The sequence below is a fragment of the Amblyomma maculatum genome, chromosome 11, assembly GCF_055883805.1.
Source record: "Amblyomma maculatum isolate TAMU_Amacu chromosome 11, ASM5588380v1, whole genome shotgun sequence".
In the NCBI taxonomy this organism is placed as follows: Eukaryota; Metazoa; Arthropoda; class Arachnida; order Ixodida; family Ixodidae; genus Amblyomma; species Amblyomma maculatum.
The window spans coordinates 84,219,903-84,237,234 of NC_139354.1; the positions used below are offsets into that span (position 1 = coordinate 84,219,903).

At 47.2% G+C, this 17,332-nt stretch overlaps 1 protein-coding gene across 1 annotated transcript in view; it reads right to left on the minus strand.

The window, feature by feature from the left end:
- Window positions 1–17,332, minus strand: part of LOC146174291 (neprilysin-1-like) — a 118,803-nt gene that overhangs the window by 34,105 nt on the left and 67,366 nt on the right. Inside the window, exon 18 of the mRNA XM_084585371.1 lies at window positions 17,096–17,226. Within this exon, the coding sequence (XP_084441497.1) occupies window positions 17,096–17,226 (131 nt within the window). The remainder of the gene's footprint in view (window positions 1–17,095; window positions 17,227–17,332) is intronic.

The following is a 17,332-nucleotide window of genomic DNA, read 5'->3' on the forward strand; positions in this document are numbered from 1 at the left end:
TGCAAAACTGACCAAAAACACGCAACACCCAACACAAGCAAGTACCCTCGGTCACCCGTCAACCACCGGACAGAGGCAAAATTTCAAATTCAGTTAGGTAAATTGTCCCCTGTTTGCTCACACTACAACAAGAGACAAGTGCATAGGATGCAGTACACAAGGTTTAAACAATAATGTTGCGCAATAATTAAATAAATAGCAGGGAAAAGTAATAGTCAGTAATGGAAAAGAGTCCCCTTGAAATCACTTGGACCGTAACGCACAAGTGAGGAAGCAAGCAGGTCAATCAATTTTGCCCCGATCTGCCTACAGCATTACCGTTAGTAACGAAACGCTCGTCGAAGGTAGCTATGTCACGAATGCATGATTCAAAGCATCCAAGTTCGCACTGTGCTGCGCTCTTCCACAAGCGGCAGAACGCCTAGCAGTATTCGGGCGGTTAGGCTCTCCTCCCTCTGGTACAGCCTCAGCTGTCCATGTCTCTACGAGACCTTTCTTTCCACTTTGTTCGTGAAAGAACAGACGAGCAGAGGTTACTCAAGATGGAGCGGACGCGCTCCACATGACCTCCTGCTTCGACGCCGTATTTTACCCGGAAACCATCAACGTTACAGAAAGTGGGATACTCCATCGGCTTCCACTAAACAAGCTGAATCTGCTGATAACAGATTTTCATCTGTAAGTCCAGAATTCACCACCTTCTGGCCGTTCGCAGATCCGAAGCGGAGAACGCCGCGCTAAGCCTAGCAGCTTCGGGCCATCGGCCCGACGAAACGCTGCTCAAGCTCACGCGGAAGCCTCCAAGGATGGCTGCTGACAACGCAGCGGCATCGACCGGAGCCACGACACCGACTCAAGAGACAGAACACGAAGAGAACGCTACGAACGACTCACAGAAGACACTCGACAACGGAGGATGCTTCGTCGCAAAATACCACAAATCGAGGCTGACTGCCGTTCAGGAGACCGGGACCGAAGCGGCAGGCAAACCACCACCGAGCCAGCCCAAAGAAAAGGAAAATCTTATTCGCAAGGGCAAACTACCTCCACTGCCGAAAGCAGACTTCAAAATCATTATTAGACCAAAGAATGGGCTCGACATCAGCCAGCTAAGCACGCATCGGATGGCCCGGGCTATAACTAAAGCATGTGGAAACCCAGACATCTGCAACGAAGGCAGCCTACTTATACGGCTGCACAACGGATCTAACATCGCCATAATCAGTACGCTAAAGCAAGGAGACTGCCAACGTTGTACAGAACATTCCGAGACTACGCTTCGGTGCAAAAGACTACGCTGTGACGGCTTACGTTGCCGCGCCGGACAATTCATGCGAAGGAGTGATCCACGGACTGGATGTCGGTACAACACCTACCGAATTGCTGTCCCATCTTAGGGTACGCACCCGAGGAGTGAAAATCCTTTATGCACGAATGCTTGGAAAATCTCAAAGCGCCGTCATAACATTCGAAGGCAAGATCGTTCCCTGCTACGTTTACTACTACGGCGGTGAGACGCGTTGCTACCTCTACCGATCATCGCGCCAAGTTTGCTATATATGCTTGAAGCCTGGGCATAGGGCGGACGTATGCCCAACACCTGACGCCGTTGTGTGCTCGAACTGCGGTGAACCAGTCATCGAGGACGGTCATTCGTGTGAGCCCAGGTGTGCGCTGTGCAAGGAAGCGCATCCCACAGGGGCAAAGGAGTGCAAGCAACGCCTAAGAAAACCGAGGAGTCCACGGACCAGATTATAAGAGGAAACCGACAGCGCAACAAAGGGCGATGGCGGCACGGGCGGACGCGGCCGGGCTCGGAAACGCTGGTTCAGCTCAGATGCTACTTCGCCATCCAGGTCCAGATCGGCGTCGCGCTCCAGGTACAGGTCGGCGTCGAGCTCGAGATCAAGGACCAGGGAGCCATCAGAAACAAAAAAGGGGCAGCAGCAGAAGAAGATAAAAAAGGAGGAACAGAGTAAGTTGAGCTGGGCAGCGCAGCTTTTCCCTACTTCTCCCACTGTTCCAAAAAACACGAACACGCAGGCACAATTCAGTAAAAACACTAGTGGACAACTTAACGAAGTGCAAGAACTAAGACAAACCATTCAGACACTCGGGGCGGAAAATGCTGAACTGAGACAGAAACTTAAAGACATTATAGAAGAGCTCAAAGCCCAGAGAACAGGGCAGACTGACACGAACCCGCGAACAGATGAAACTCAGCCAGCCACCATAGGGCGGCAAGAATTCGCAACTGCCATGGCAGCCATGAACAACTCACTAGCTAATCTTAGTAATCTCATTTCTAACATCCAGGCAGAGGCGCAAAGAGATAGAGAACGCCTAGTACAATTCACGAGCATGAAATCCAGAGGCAAACCCTATGATAGGCCATTGACCGAGCATGGCGAGGCACCGTAAGAGCTCGGTCAAGTTGTAAACCCTTGAAATATGGCAATGGAACTGCCGCGGGATCACCAAAAAGCGGGTTCTTCTTAAACAACATATCACAAATTGTACAGTACCGCCAGACATAATCGCCCTACAGGAAACCGGCTGCTCACCTACTCTCCCGGGTTACTCAGCATATGAGAGGCAGGGGGAAAGCAAGGTCGCCACGCTGGTTGCCAAAACGATCACCGCAGACACGACATCGACGGAACGGACATTGACCACGTTCTTATCGAAGTCATTACCCAAAAGAGAAGCCAAGAAAGCATCTTCCTGCTTAACGTATACAGCCCGCCCAGCCAAAAGAACGCTAGCTTCAGCTACCTGCTGGGCAAGGCAGAACAAGCAGCAGGCAAGAGGGTCTTCTCTTCCTTGGGGACTTTAATGCCTGGCATAAAAGCTGGGGCTATATCAGAGAAACTCCGAAAGCAAGGATCTAGCCAGAGAAGCTGATCGCAGAAGACTCAGCCTAATCACAGATCACACCCAGCCAACGCGAGTGGGAAATAGCATCAGCCGCGATTCGTGCCCAGAATTAGCGTTCGTCAAAGGAATAAGGCAGGCAAAATGGGAAAACGACGGGGAGACGCTAGGCAGTGACCACTGCCTCTTGCGCATCCAGATAGAAAATCTTCTGATCAGGAAAAATTATGGCCAAGCTAGACTCACACAGTGGGAAGCCTATAGAAAGACCAGGGCGGAGTCCGAGGATACAGAGATCAAGGACATTAAGGATTGGGTAGAGGGTATCAAATCCGACTGGGAAAAAGTCACTAAGAAGGTCACTCTCACCAACAAAACGCCCAACGTGGATAAACGTCTCTTACACTTCTGGGATGCTAGACGGGGGTTGCTAAAGAGATGGAAAAGGCAGAAGCACAACAGAAAGCTCAAGCTAAAGATCGCCAAGGTCACGAAACAAGCCGAAGAATATGCGATGGAGCTCTCGAAACGGGACTGGGACCAGAAATGCAACTATCTACAGGGGACTCTAGGTTTGGCCAAGACTTGGGCATTGCTAAGGGCTCTCATAGACCCAACTAAGACCAAATGTGAAAACCATAAGACAATCCAAAGGATCGCGCACTAATTCCAAGGTACAGACCGGGAACTGCTAGATAACATCAAGCAGCGATACATCGGTGACGAAACGGGTGCCGACTACAGCTCGCCATACACGGGAGAAGCAAATCCCACTCTTGACGAACCCATTACTATAGAAGAAGTCAGACACGCTGTTATGTATGCCACAAAACCACCACCCCAGGCAAGGATGGCATTACCAACGCCAAGATTAGGAACTTGGACGAGAATTCAATCCACAGATTTACTGAATTCATCAACACACACTGGGAGCAGGGGACCATCCCGAAAGACTGGTCTCATGCGGAAATAGTAATGATTCCTAAATCCAGAAAAACTCCCAGCCTGGAAAATCTACGACCCATTTCATTGACGTCATGTTTGGGAAAGGTATACGAAAGAATTGTGCTTCAGAGGTTGCAGACCCACCTGGAGGACAATGACCTCATGCCGCACACTATGTTCGGATTCCGAAAACATCTATCAACACAGGACATCCTCCTGCAGATCAAGGAGGAGGTGCTTAACACGGTCCCGAAATACGGAGAAAACATCTTGCTCGCGCTCGACCTCAAAGCGGCATTCGGCAATGTCAGTCACAGGGCAGTGCTAGACGGGCTCTGCAACTTAGATTGTGGGCAGAGAACACACATCTACGTGAAAGCCTTCTTGAGTAACAGAACCGCCACAATTGGAATAGGCGGCATCAGGACAGACACATTTCCGACCCCCAAAAAGGGAACACCGCAAGGTTCAGTGATATCCCCTATGCTCTTTAACATTGTTATGACCGGCTTAGCAAAAAAACTCGAAGAAATTGAAGGAGCCAGACATGCTATCTATGCTGATGACATCACGATCTGGGTGACCAGGGGATCCTTAGGAGAAAAGCAAGACTGTCTGCAGACAGCAGCAGACGCTGTCAACGCATACGCTCGACATTGCGGCCTTGAATGTTCTCCGGAGAAATCTGAGGTTCTCAGAGTCCACAGAAGAGGGTACGATCTGCACAACTCCATAGATATCTACATAGGGGAAAAGAAGATCCCGGAAGTATCGCAAATAAAAATCCTAGGCGTGCGGATACAAAGCAATTGCCGTTTAAATCAAACAATCAGGCAGCTAGCAAGTACCACCGCGCAGATCACGCGAATGATAGCAAGAATCTCCAACAGAAGACGAGGCATGTCCGAGGAGGACACATGTAGGCTAGTACAGGCCCTCGTTGTAAGCCGAATTATATATGGCATCCCCTACCAAATTCCGCTCGAACAGGAAAAAGAACAACTGGAGGCAATCCTGAGGAAAACCTATAAATGCGCTCTTGGACTACCGGTCAACACCTCGACCGAAAAATTCAATAAACTGGGCATAAACAACACAGTGCAAGAGCACATCGAGGCCCACCTTCTCGCGCAGAAAATAAGACTCATGAAGACGCAAAGGGGAAGGAACACGCTAAATATACTGGGAATGAGAGATGCTTGCAGAGAAATAAAGAGCACGGGCAGCATACCGAAAGAAATAAGAGAGATCATTAAGGTCAACCCGATTCCGAAAAACATGCATCCGAAAATACACAAGGCCAGAAGAGAGGCAAGATCCGAGGCACACGAAAGAAGCCTCACAGGGAAAAAAACATATTGTACGTCGACGCGACCACATACAAAGAACAACGCGGAGCGGTAGCCAGTGTGGTTGATCACCAGCTCAAAGAAGTCAACTGCGCCTCGATCAAGAGCAACAACATTCTCGAGGCTGAGGAAGCGGCAATCGCTCTCGCTATCACCCACCAGGGTGAGGAGGCTACCACAAAAATAATTACGGTCTCGCAAGAAGCATGCAGAAGGTATAGCAGCGGACGCATATCTACTGTGGCCATCCGCACACTCAAGGCAAGAAAAATCAGCTTTTCGAGATGCTTCATCACGTGGACACCAGGCCATGAGACTGTCAAAGGTAACCAACGTGCCGACGCCAATGCCCGAGCATACGCCAACCGGGGGGTGCACAACGACGGGGAACCGGACGCAGTCACTAGACGCTATGGAGCCATCCTTGAACATCAAAGAGCCTTAAGGAGGATCTATCCACCTCCCCACGAAGACCTCAATAGAGAGCAGTCGGTTGCCTGGAGACAGCTACAGACTAACACATACCCCAATCTGAGTCTACACAGTAAAATCCACCCCACTACTTATGAAAATAAATGTCCACTATGCGGAGAACCCCCTGCACTCTACCATGTTACATGGGCCTGTCAAAAAACACAGGTAGCACCAATAAACACCACACCAACACCGGAGCAGTGGGAGGCTGCGCTGTCCTGCTCGACGCCTGACGACCAGCTCAAGCTGATTGACAGAGCGCGCAAGACGGCAAAGGCCACTGGGGCCCTGGACTGAGGGCCCCACCAACGCCGGGAGAATTCCCTTTGTTTAAATAAAGTTCTTCATTCATTCATTCGCTGTGTTGAACAATCTGTCTCGTTCCTTAAGCTTTGAGCACCAATCGCGCCTTTTCTCAACACGGGTGCATTTGTGCCGCTTGGATCGCCGCTTCTTTTCCTTTTTCGATAGTTTGCGTTTTCTCACCTTTCATTGACAGCATTCTTTCATGCCTCTGCCTTTCCGCTCTTTACGGCGGCAGCACTTCAATGCTTGCTTGCTTTCTTTTAGTGCCAGCTCTTTCAAGTTGCCAGTAACCGGAGCGCGTATGGCGCCGGCATGGTCGGAGTGCGGCGCCGTGCCTGCATCGCTGCCAGCAGCGCATGACTCACGGCCAGTCGCGTCCAAAGAAGGCTCGCTCACGCCCAACGTTACTACTCACGTCAGCCCTCGAGCTAGGCATATCCTCTGCAGGCTCGCCACTCAAGTTACCCTGATCTGCCGGTGTGTCGCGTTGTTCAGCGCTAACCGGCGCACGATCAAGTTCGTCCGACAGCTGGGGCGCTTCGAATCGCGTGAGTTCCATGTTCGCACTAAGGTTGTTGTTTTCGCCAATACAATTGAGCGCGTCAGGACACGAAAATTCATGGCTCCTGTCTAGTCGCTCGCTTTTATGTCGCTGTCGACTTCACAAGTTCGACTCTCGAATGCGTTCGCGTCATGGATTTGTCTTCGCTGTTCAACACTCGTGAGCTGCGCAGTTTTCACGAACAGCCCTTCGTTTTTCTGTGTGTCATAGTCTATGGCTACTCTGACTTCGCAAATTGCACTTTTGCCATCTCCTAGCGTGAGCCCATGTCCACCGTGCTGTAAAATTACCCCAGAATCGACAGGTGGTTCATTTAATGTCAGATGCCTACTCTCATTTGGTGGAATCGGTTTTTTTACAGCTATATGGGGCGGCGTGCAGGACGGTGTCACTGCGGATTTTTCGCCGATGAAGCCGGCACCAACCGTCTAAGCTGCCAATGGCTCGACCAAGGTAACCCAGGACACTTCTGTTCGAGGCTCGATCGGCTCGTTGCTGCAGTTGCGTTGCTCGGCCGCTTCCCCAAGCTGTGTCTCATTTTGTGGTACAAGTACAATGTGCTCCGAGACTTCCTGACTGTCTAGCCATTCGGTTATAGCGGCTTTCAATTCATACGCCAAATCCAAAAGCGTTTTGGTACAGTTTTTCCCCACTGATACCTGTCCCTAAGCTCCATCGGTGACAGTCGATGTCTTTTCAGTAATGACTCTTTCAGGTAATCGTAGTTTTTCAAGTCACCGTCTAACACGCGCTTGCGTTCTTCAGGTACTAACCGCGCCGAGGTGCCTGACGCCGGTCAATCCCGCAGCTACCATTCAATGTAGTGCCATAGGGTTATCATACAGTAGCACACCGTCAACAGGGTTGTGCCAAGGAGTTGTTTGCCTAGCGATCGTCACCCGTTTCGTGAACGCGCTTGCTGCGCTCTTGCTTCAAATATGCGGCGGGGCGAGAAGGGGGTCCACCGCCAGGGCCACGCCGCCGACCTGTCTGAATGCTAGGCTCAAGTTCAAACACGTCGCTTCTCTCCCCTTGCATGGCTCGCCTCCAGTGCACCGGTGTTTTGCAGAGCAGTATCGGAATTTTGTGAAGGAGGCGTTCGGCGGAGAAGTTTGGCGCCCGGTGAATTTGTGGGTGGCTTTGGCCGGGCACATCAATATACAGCATCCTGAAAGTATACATGCATTCACACAAAAAGCCAGAATTGTATGTTTCATGGATATTTATTAGGTGCGCATGTGGTACATAGCGAAAAAAAAAATTTAAGCAGAATTATTTCAGATTTCCAGGACTTCACCTCTGGTTGGATCCATTGACAAGGTTTCGGCAGATCCCAGGCTGTGGTGAAGACTCCGCAATAATGGCAGCTTCAGGTGTCTGCCAAGCCAGCATCTCTAGCATGCGCCTTTCGCTCCTTATAAGGACAGCAGCTTTCAGCAGCCCTTCCCGATGTATGCTCGAGCAGCTTGCATGCCACCATCTTCCCTTTCGTACAAACATCTACAAGCGAAAACAAAAATAAGAGACCATAATATGCAGAATAATTTTTTAGTACTGCTTCGGCAAATGTTCATGAGCAATAAAATTTGCCACTGCTACATAATTAGGTTGTCCAAGTCAGCGTGTTGAAATCGAAACTCATGAAGAATGCATATTTTCTGTTTGGGCATGCAATGGAGTTGAAGCAAAAGCTTTTCTTACTCTCAGCGTAAATAAACAGCAGATAAGCACATTCTGTTAATCTTTATTATCAGGTGCCAATGACTGACAAAATGATTAATTTCCAGTTAATACGCCGCACTGTATAAAAAATGGATATCTTACCGGTCATAAAACACAGCCTTGCATGCAGAGTCAACGGAAGCTGTCCAAGAGGAAATTGGCACGCAAAGGTCTGTCTAGTGATCCGGAGTCTTTTACTCCTGCTGGGAAGTGTAGCAACAAGGCAGGCAAATAAAGTAACAATTGCTCCCCAAAACGTACTCCTTTACGAACGTATATTTTAAAATAAAGGTTCAGCGGTACTCACACTGATTTGCACACTTTTCTAAGTTCCGCGATACATGACGAGACATGTCGTGGTTCTACTGTTTATTCTCCGAGCTGCAGCAGCCAATGTGAGGCGCGTACCTGCGCTGCTAGAGAGAAGAGGGAAGAGCGAAGAGAGAGAGAGCGCTGGCGCCAGCGGCGCTAGTCGGGCGAGCGCGGCAGTCTGTCCGCATGGTTTCATATGACACCGCAAGGTGATATTCCGCCGACGTGCACTGCCCGCTTCTGAGGCGTGGGAACGAAGATTGCGTACGCTGCGACGGCGAAGGCTCGCGCCGCTGAGTTGGCTGCGTCGTAAATAGCTGCCTGTCTATTACTGCTAGAAAGAACATATGTATGTATAACTTTATTAGGGAGCCTCACCCGGCACTTATTCGGGAGGAGGCGGTCATCCAAAGGCAAATGCAAACCGGGTCACTCCTAGCCCCGGTAGTGCTACACGTCCTCCACCCAGACATCTACACGAGTGATATGTGCTTTGTATGTAAGGTGGGTCCGGCGGACCAATGGCACATCATGTGGGACTGTGCCAGGTTCCCGACCGAAGCTGCATCCAGGACATACCCGCCGGAACTTCAAAGTGTTGTGCAGAATACAGACAATGACATTCAACCATGGGCAGTCCAGCAGGCGCTGGGTGCGCTCGAAAAGCACAAGCCTCTCGGCTTGTGCTTTTCCGGGCCAAATGACGTAGTGCAGAGTAGGGCTTAACCCCGGGTAGACGCTTGGCCAGCGTCACAACGCTTTAGCCCGACGTTTTTCTAAACTGTTAGAGCAAACAAACGATATTTCTTAATAGAAGTACCTTCGATCTGGTCGCAATATGCTTTGATAATACTCCCATAATAGCATGGAGAATCATCCCACAATACCGCATAAAAATACCTATTTAAACACGTGATGTTAAGCCGACGTTGCGAAAGTATTCGAAGGCAGGTCATGAGAGTTATGCACGCGCCTATACAGCTTTCGGACAAAAATATTTTCCTTGAAGAGCAGCATGAACAGACAACAATATTTTTATGACAAATATTTCGGTGATGAGCACACATTCATGTTTTTTTTTGTTTCTGGAAAACAAACAGTTCATTGACACTTATTTCCAGTCCCCAATTGTGGTGCTGCTATGCTTCAAACTTCATCAATATTTTCTTTTTTATGTATTTACCAGCAAGTGTTAAGTCCGAACTAGTTAAACAGCTGCCACAAGTACACAACGTGTATTATAACGTTGAGCAGTGTGCAAAGCCATTGATTTTAAATACACTTCGTTCCAGAACATCTCAGAAAGCTAGATTATTTTTCTCTGCTAGGTGAAGGCAGAAAACGTATAGAAACTAATGCTTTTATTTTTTATGTGGGCGGATAACCTTTTTACTATGAGCTATGATGCATCAACAGCCTAAAGGGATTGTTCATCATTGCTGAAACACTTAAAGCAAAGCACGCCGGCATTTAGGAATCAAGTGAGAGTTTATGACTGATGTAAATTACAACACAAAATAGGCTGCACCTAGCCCGTCTTCTGTGCTTACAAGACCACCTACGGCACAATACAGTCAGTGCTGGCGCCTCGTTGAGGAGTCAGCTAGCGTACACAACAAAAACGTGCAGCATTTGCCTTCACTACCACAATATCTTCGACCTCTGTTTTCCAGAATTTGATCTTTTCTTTTACCACGCAAATGAAATAGTGCATAATTAAAGCATTTATGTATCTATTTCAGTCATGGACACAAGTTTTCAGGATGCGGATGTAAAACGTCGTTGCTACGAATTAATCCGAGTTGACAGCCGACAGTATAAATTGTTTTGAAGATGCTACGTCTTACTGGCCTAGTGCAGATTGCAGAAGTGTGTATACTTGTATACAGCGCCCTATTGTGTTTCTATACATAAGAAGCGACAGTTGTAAACTTTAAAAATATGCGTCTATTTTGTTGCGATTTTATCGAGGAGGGCCAAGAAGTATTCTTAAACTTTTGACGTATGAGTGGCCTTACGCACCAGGCTTAAGACGTATAGAAGGAAAGGTAGGATCTGTAACTGCTGCGCGTTCCACCTCTGTACTAAAATTCTTCACAGTTGAGAACAGCGTAACAGTAGGACACTTAATTCGTTTCGTAGACGGCATAAGCCACGCGTCCGACTCGATGGCAACATTGCACTAAGCATGCCCTGCTTACATGCGTAGTGCCACCCAATCATTCATTTCGGGGCTTTCTAAAAGTTTTGGTTCAAGAATCTCTGCCTGTATCTCATGGCATGGGTTTGTGAAGAAAATGAAGCCTCACGCCGGCAGGGGTTCAGCCAATGGAGAATCGGAGGAGGACCCTATACGAACCGCGCCCTTACAGCCTAAGCCATTTTTCTTGAATAAATGTTCTCTACGACTATATCGTTGACGATGTATAAAACATACTTGAAAGTCATCGCGAAGGACACGACAGTACTGTTCGGGATGGTAAAAATATATCAGGATATACAGGTTGAGAATTGATCATTATATCTGCAAGCCAATTCCGGCCTACACTTGTCATGATATGTGCAATGTTTTTCCAGCCATCAAAACTCAGTGGACAATATATTGGCCACTATAACACAGTTATATTTATTATTGTAATGTCCCCAAAACTGACGGGGCCACATCGACCTCTGTATGCCAAAATGTATTCAATGTAGATAAGCCAGATATACTATCAGGATCATATCAATCAATGCATACAATGATGCATGCAATGTTGGCAAGCTACCGCAGCTGCCCATAAAAAATCGACCACTATAACCCATGATGGATACAATATTGGGAAACCATCTCAACTAGTAGTAAAATAGTGACCATCGCATGTCAGTATATATCTCGAGTTGACAGGTCATGAATGATGGCAAGAAAATATTGATTAACCTATGTAAAGATGTATGGTTTTTGCCAAGGCATTAAACTTCGTCAGGCAACATCGACTACTGTAATTGCAGATATACGATGTTGAGAAGCCATGACGACTGGCACGAGGATATTGACCAATGTATGCCATAATAGGTGCAATGTTGGCCAGTCGCCACAGCTCATTGGGCAATATTGTCCTCTGGAACCAGCAAATATACATTGTTGGGAAGCCACTAAGACAGGTGGGTTAGCATTAACCAATATAGGCCAAGATATATTAAATGTCGACAATCCAGCTATGCTGGCAGGACAATGTTTACCATTGTACGATATCATCAACCATTTTTTCTGCAGATATGGACAATGTTGGGAAGCCGGCACGATTGGCAGGGGGATATAAACCAATGTATGCAAAGATATATTCTATGTTAAGAATTCGTCAATACTGGCTGGACAATATTTACCAATGCATGCGATGATATGTCCAATGTAGGCCAGTGGCCACCACTCGTTGGGCAATATCGAACACTGTAACTGAAGATGCATACAATGTTGGCAAGCCACAAGACTGGAGGGATGATATTGACCAATGAATGCCGAGCTATATTTAATGTTGACAAGCCATATATACTGGCAGGAAATTATTTACTAATGTATGCCATGATTCGCGAAATATGGGCAAGACCTTGCCGATGGCTGGGTAATGTTGGCCATCATATATCAATGTGCATACAATGCCGACAAGCAATTCTTTACGCAAGGTTATTATTATCTGTTGATAGCCCATGAATGCCAATCATGGGGGAACATGTAAATCACTGGTCCAAGAGTGGTTAGTGTTATAGCATTGTTGTACCATTATTGGTAGCGCATTGGCAACGCCGGGCCACTGGTGGACCACACGTCGCTAATCAATTTCCAATATCGAGCCGGTTGCATGTGATACCTGGGTAATTGCACTTGTACTTGCAGGCCATCTCTGAGGCTTTTTCTTCATTCAGCGCTGAGCAACTTGAGTTCGCACCTTCTTTCTGTACCTCACATTTGAGCTCTGTTTAAACCTTTGCCGTCTTTCAGTTATCATCGTTCCATCGAAAATCAGAGGTGATTGGATTTCTTTCTCTGTTCCTATTATAAGTGCATCATCGTTTAACAGCTTCGCATCCAAGCTCCTCGTGTCACAATTTACTTGTTATTTTCTAGGTTTCACGGTAGAAACGGTCGTCAGCGGCCGGGGCAATCCCGTGACAGCTGCCACTTTGCGCGGGCGGAGCATAGAAATAGCCGAGGAAACTGCGATCGCGTTAGCTTGCGTCGGAACGGAAGAAGAGAAGTTTGTCATCAGTGACAGCAAAACTGCCATACAAAATTTTAGCAAGGGCAGGATCTCGTCCTTAGCAGCCAGAATCCTAGGCCAGAAAAAGTTGGATAGGAAAATTCAAATAATTTGGACTTCTGCGCACGAAGCCGTCCCCGGCAACAAGGCGGCCCACAAGCTGGCTCGAGATCTCTACCGCCGAGCCGCTACAGGGCCACTTGATGACCGAGGAAGCGGAGAGCGCTTGCTAAAATATGGGGAGATCACGCAGCACTACAGATTGGATCGTAGATTGGTACCCCCACCAGACCCGAAATTAAACAGCAGACAAGCAGTGGCGTGGAGGCGACTGCAAACTTACACATATCCGCACCCGGTTATGGCGAACCACATGTTCCCTGAGGCTAGGAGTGACAAGTGCAATCTTTGTGGGGCGAGAGGGACCCTCGACCACATAATATGGGAATGCCCGTATTCTCCCAGGAGGACGAACAATATAGGCTGTAGAGACACCTGGGAGACCCTGCTGCGCAGCTCGGACTCTGAACTCCAGCTCCTTCTCGTCCAACAGGCTGAAGAGGCTGCTGGGACCCAAGACCTCCCGGCCTGCCTCTGAGGAGGCGGCACCCACCCCTTGACCTGCGTGTCGGGGGTGGGTAGATCACCTTATCTGTTGGACATTAAAGTTTACTCCATCCATCCATCTAGTGTTCCTGATGTGGAAGAAGGCCAGGTCGAGACGGCAAGGTCGTGAAGGCAAGGCAAGGCATGCCGTGTCTGGCGTTTATTCCAATGGACAAAACTCAAGCGCGCGCAGGGGCCGGCGCCGCGGGACGATGATGATGGTATGTTCAAGAAGAAGAAAATAATGGTATGTACAAATGAAAGAAGATCTGTGGAGGGCTCACACAATCTTCCCTGGGGGGTCGGAAGCGGCCAGCCTGGCCGCTCCTAACCAACCGATGTACCGCGGCGCACAAACGGCTTCAAGCGAGATACATGAACAATTTTAGTTCCACGGTGGCGTCGGTCAGCTGGGGGAACAACAGGTGTGACTTGGCAGTTTACTGGGGAAGTTTGGTTGATTACGTTGTAGGGCCCAAGATAGCGGCGCTGAAATATTTCACTAAGGCCAGGGATGCGCAGTGGTGTATAGAGCAGTACTTCGTCACCAGGACGAAAAGAGACCTCGTCCTTCGTCACTGGTGGAACGTCTGACTGTTTTTCCCTACCGCCAATCTCATTACGGTCCTGACTACTTTGGCTACAGTAGAGATCTGTATAGAACTCCTCGGCTACTTTGACTATCTTTTCCATATTAGTGATGACGTTGCCCGCCTTGTCCTTTATCGCATACATCTGGTTTTTGCCTATGCCCGATGTCGTCTTTACCGCTTTAAGGCTTCCCCCGTTCTTTACAGCATGCTCAATTTTCTCCATGTTATACTTCCTTATATCGGCCACCTTGCACTTATTGATTAGCTTTGATATCTCGGCCAATTCGATCTGGTCTGTTGGATTGGAAGCTTTCATACTCTGGCGTTTCCTAATCAAGTCTTTAGTCTCCTTAGACAGCTTGCCGGTATCCTCTCTAACTATCCTACCGCCTACTTCTACCGCGCACTCAGTAATGATATCTCTGAAATTATTGTTCCTTGTCTCTAGGGTAATGTCGCCAGCCTCAGTTAGAGCTGAAAACCTATTCTGTAGCGAGCTCCTGAACTCTTCTGCCCTCCCCCTCACTACTAATTCGTTAATGGGTTTCTTTCTTACTAATCTGTTGCGTTCCTTCTTCAGATTTAGGCTAATTCGGGACCTCACCATCCTGTGGTCACTGCATCGCACTTTCCCGATTACCTCTACGTCTTGCAATGTTTTGTTTAATCTTCCTTATATCTTCTGCCCATTTTCCAGGCGCTGCTCATTCATTTTCAAGAATTTTTCCACGCAGGGACCTTTAGTTGCGTTCAATATGTTTCTGTTCGTGGGCAAGGACACTAGATCTACTAATTGCTATTATTTTAATGTGTTCCTTACAAAGCTCCCATTGCTTCCATGTTCCCAGTGTTCTTTTAGGGTCTATCTTGCCTATTTTTTCCGTTACTGCATCTCTGAGAATTTTGTGCTCAATCAACTTGGCAATTAATTTCTACCGGTCCCAATTAAAAGCACTGCCGCGTTTTTGTGCTCCTATCACACATAATTCTAAACAGTGGTCACAAAAAGAGACAGGAACAACATGGAAGCTACTACATTTTTGAATCACATCAAGCCAAACATATATGCGGTCAAGACGAGCGTGGCTTGAGCGCTAAAAATGTGTGTATTTTACACCGCACGCGCCGTCAAGACATTCCGCCACATCCTCAAGGTTTCACTCCCCCACATTGCTTAATTTGCACATTGCTTAATTTATAATCAGCCAGAAACGATAGATTATGTATTTCTTCACTGTTGGGAAGGGGTTTATTTTTTGGGACGTACTTCAAAGAACCATAAAGAGATTTACCTATTAATCCTTGCGGAATACGGTACTTACCCACGCAAAATGAGGAGGGGGTTCCATATGATTCAATCATGCTAATGGGCCTCCACAGTATATGGCGTTCACGCATGGCAGGATATCACTGTTATCCTGATGCGCGTCCTGTGCGAATTTTTTCCGCGAGGCTCTCCATTGGTTTATTGCGACTGTGAAGTTTGTCGATGATAATCCTGAGTGGTTGCCAAAGGTGATAAGCTTTGATGGATCTAAACGAATTTTAGAACGACGAAGCCAGCCCCTGGCAGGCTTGATATAATATAACAATGTATTGTGTGTGTTTGTGTTGTCTTGCAAAAGTCAGACAATAAAGAAAACAAAACCCGGGGTGGCGCAGTGGTTAGGCCGCTCGACTACTGTGCCCAGGGACGCGGGATCGAATCCCGGCCTCAGCGGCGGCTTTTCGATGGAGGCGAAAAGCTAGGCGCTCGTGTGCTTTGCGATGTCAGTGCACTTTAAAGAACCCCCGGTGGTGGAAATTTCCGGAGTCCTCCACTACGGGACGTTAAACCCCAAAATCAAACCAAACCATGTGGCAGAGTTGGAGAACAGTACTGGAAGATTGCACATTTCCATATCTTAGCAGTCTTAAGACCAATCCTGTAAACATTTGTTTGTACGCTGAATTATTATCGTGCACAAGACTGCTTTTCAAGGCTCTAATGCTGCCTAGTGACAGAGGCAAATTTCAGGCTGTCTTTTGTTTGCAAAACCACTTTCTCGCTTTCTTCTGAGACCTATTTTTTATGAAATAGGTGGGGCATTCTTAAGGCAGAAGACCCATAAAATAGTAATAATAATAATAATAATAATTATTGGTTCACAGGAAGGGAAAGGCGCGGTATCTGTCACATTTGCTATGTGGACACCTGAACCGCGGCATAAGGGAAGGGATGGAGGTGGGAGTGAAAGTGGAAAAGAGGAGCCGTAGTGTAGGGATACGGAGTAATTTTGACCACCTGGGAATCTTTAACGTGCGCTGACATCGCACAGCACACGGACGCCACTTCGTTTCGCCTCCACCGAAACGCAGCCGCCGTGGTCGGGTTCGAACCCGGGAATTCGCAATTTTATTTTTGATATTATATTTTCGAACAAAAAAAAGGAATTGTTTGCTTACTGTCTTGTAAATTTAGTCAAGTTTTGAGGTTTTCGATAGTATTACGCTAGCACAATATATCAGAAAATTATCTTACAGTAAATTATGGAGCACATGTAAATCATGAATACTGTGCTCCTAATTCGCAGGAGAAAACATGCACGGCCGACAGCAGTAAAACCAGGTCTAGAAGCCCCATTCTAGCTGTCCTTAAAGTGAATTGAAATCTTCTCTCACTCACAATGTAAAGGCCTTAGTATTAAGCTCATGTCTGGGCGGAATTTCGGCAAAGTTTACAACACAAATTTAAGACCGTATTTTGTCGTCAACGGTAAAAGGCATTTACGAATTTCATAACTTCTGTGAGCGGCAGGCTGGCGTTGTCATTAATATAAAAACCCATTTTGTTGCCCGCGGGTACTCATTGTATAGTTACGGTTTTTAATTTTTATTTTACTTTTGATATTTTAGTAAAAAAAGTTACTCACTCTATAGTTGGAACCATTAAAGTTCTATATTTGACTCAAGAACTGTAAAAGCAGGCAAGTGTCATTTGTTCACGTGAGGAGGATAGCTTCGGTCACAGAAAATTATTATGAATGTATACGAACAAGAATATGCAGAAACAAAAATTGTGCAAGTTGAGAAAACTATGCTGCGTAACGCATAAGCTTAAATTTTTGATCTTACCGTTCTGTTGGCCAAGGAACTGAATTCAGAGCTATACTGGGCAACGAAGCACTCCGCTCTTTCTTCAAACATTTGTCGTGTTTTATTTGTCCACCAATTCCTAAGCCGGCCTTGCTCATCATATTGGCTTCCTTTAACAGACGAAAAGTGGTACCAAATATGAATGCGTTCAATGTTTTCCGAGTATTGTTTGGAACCAAAAAAATACAGAACATACTTTCGGTCCTCCTAGGCTTA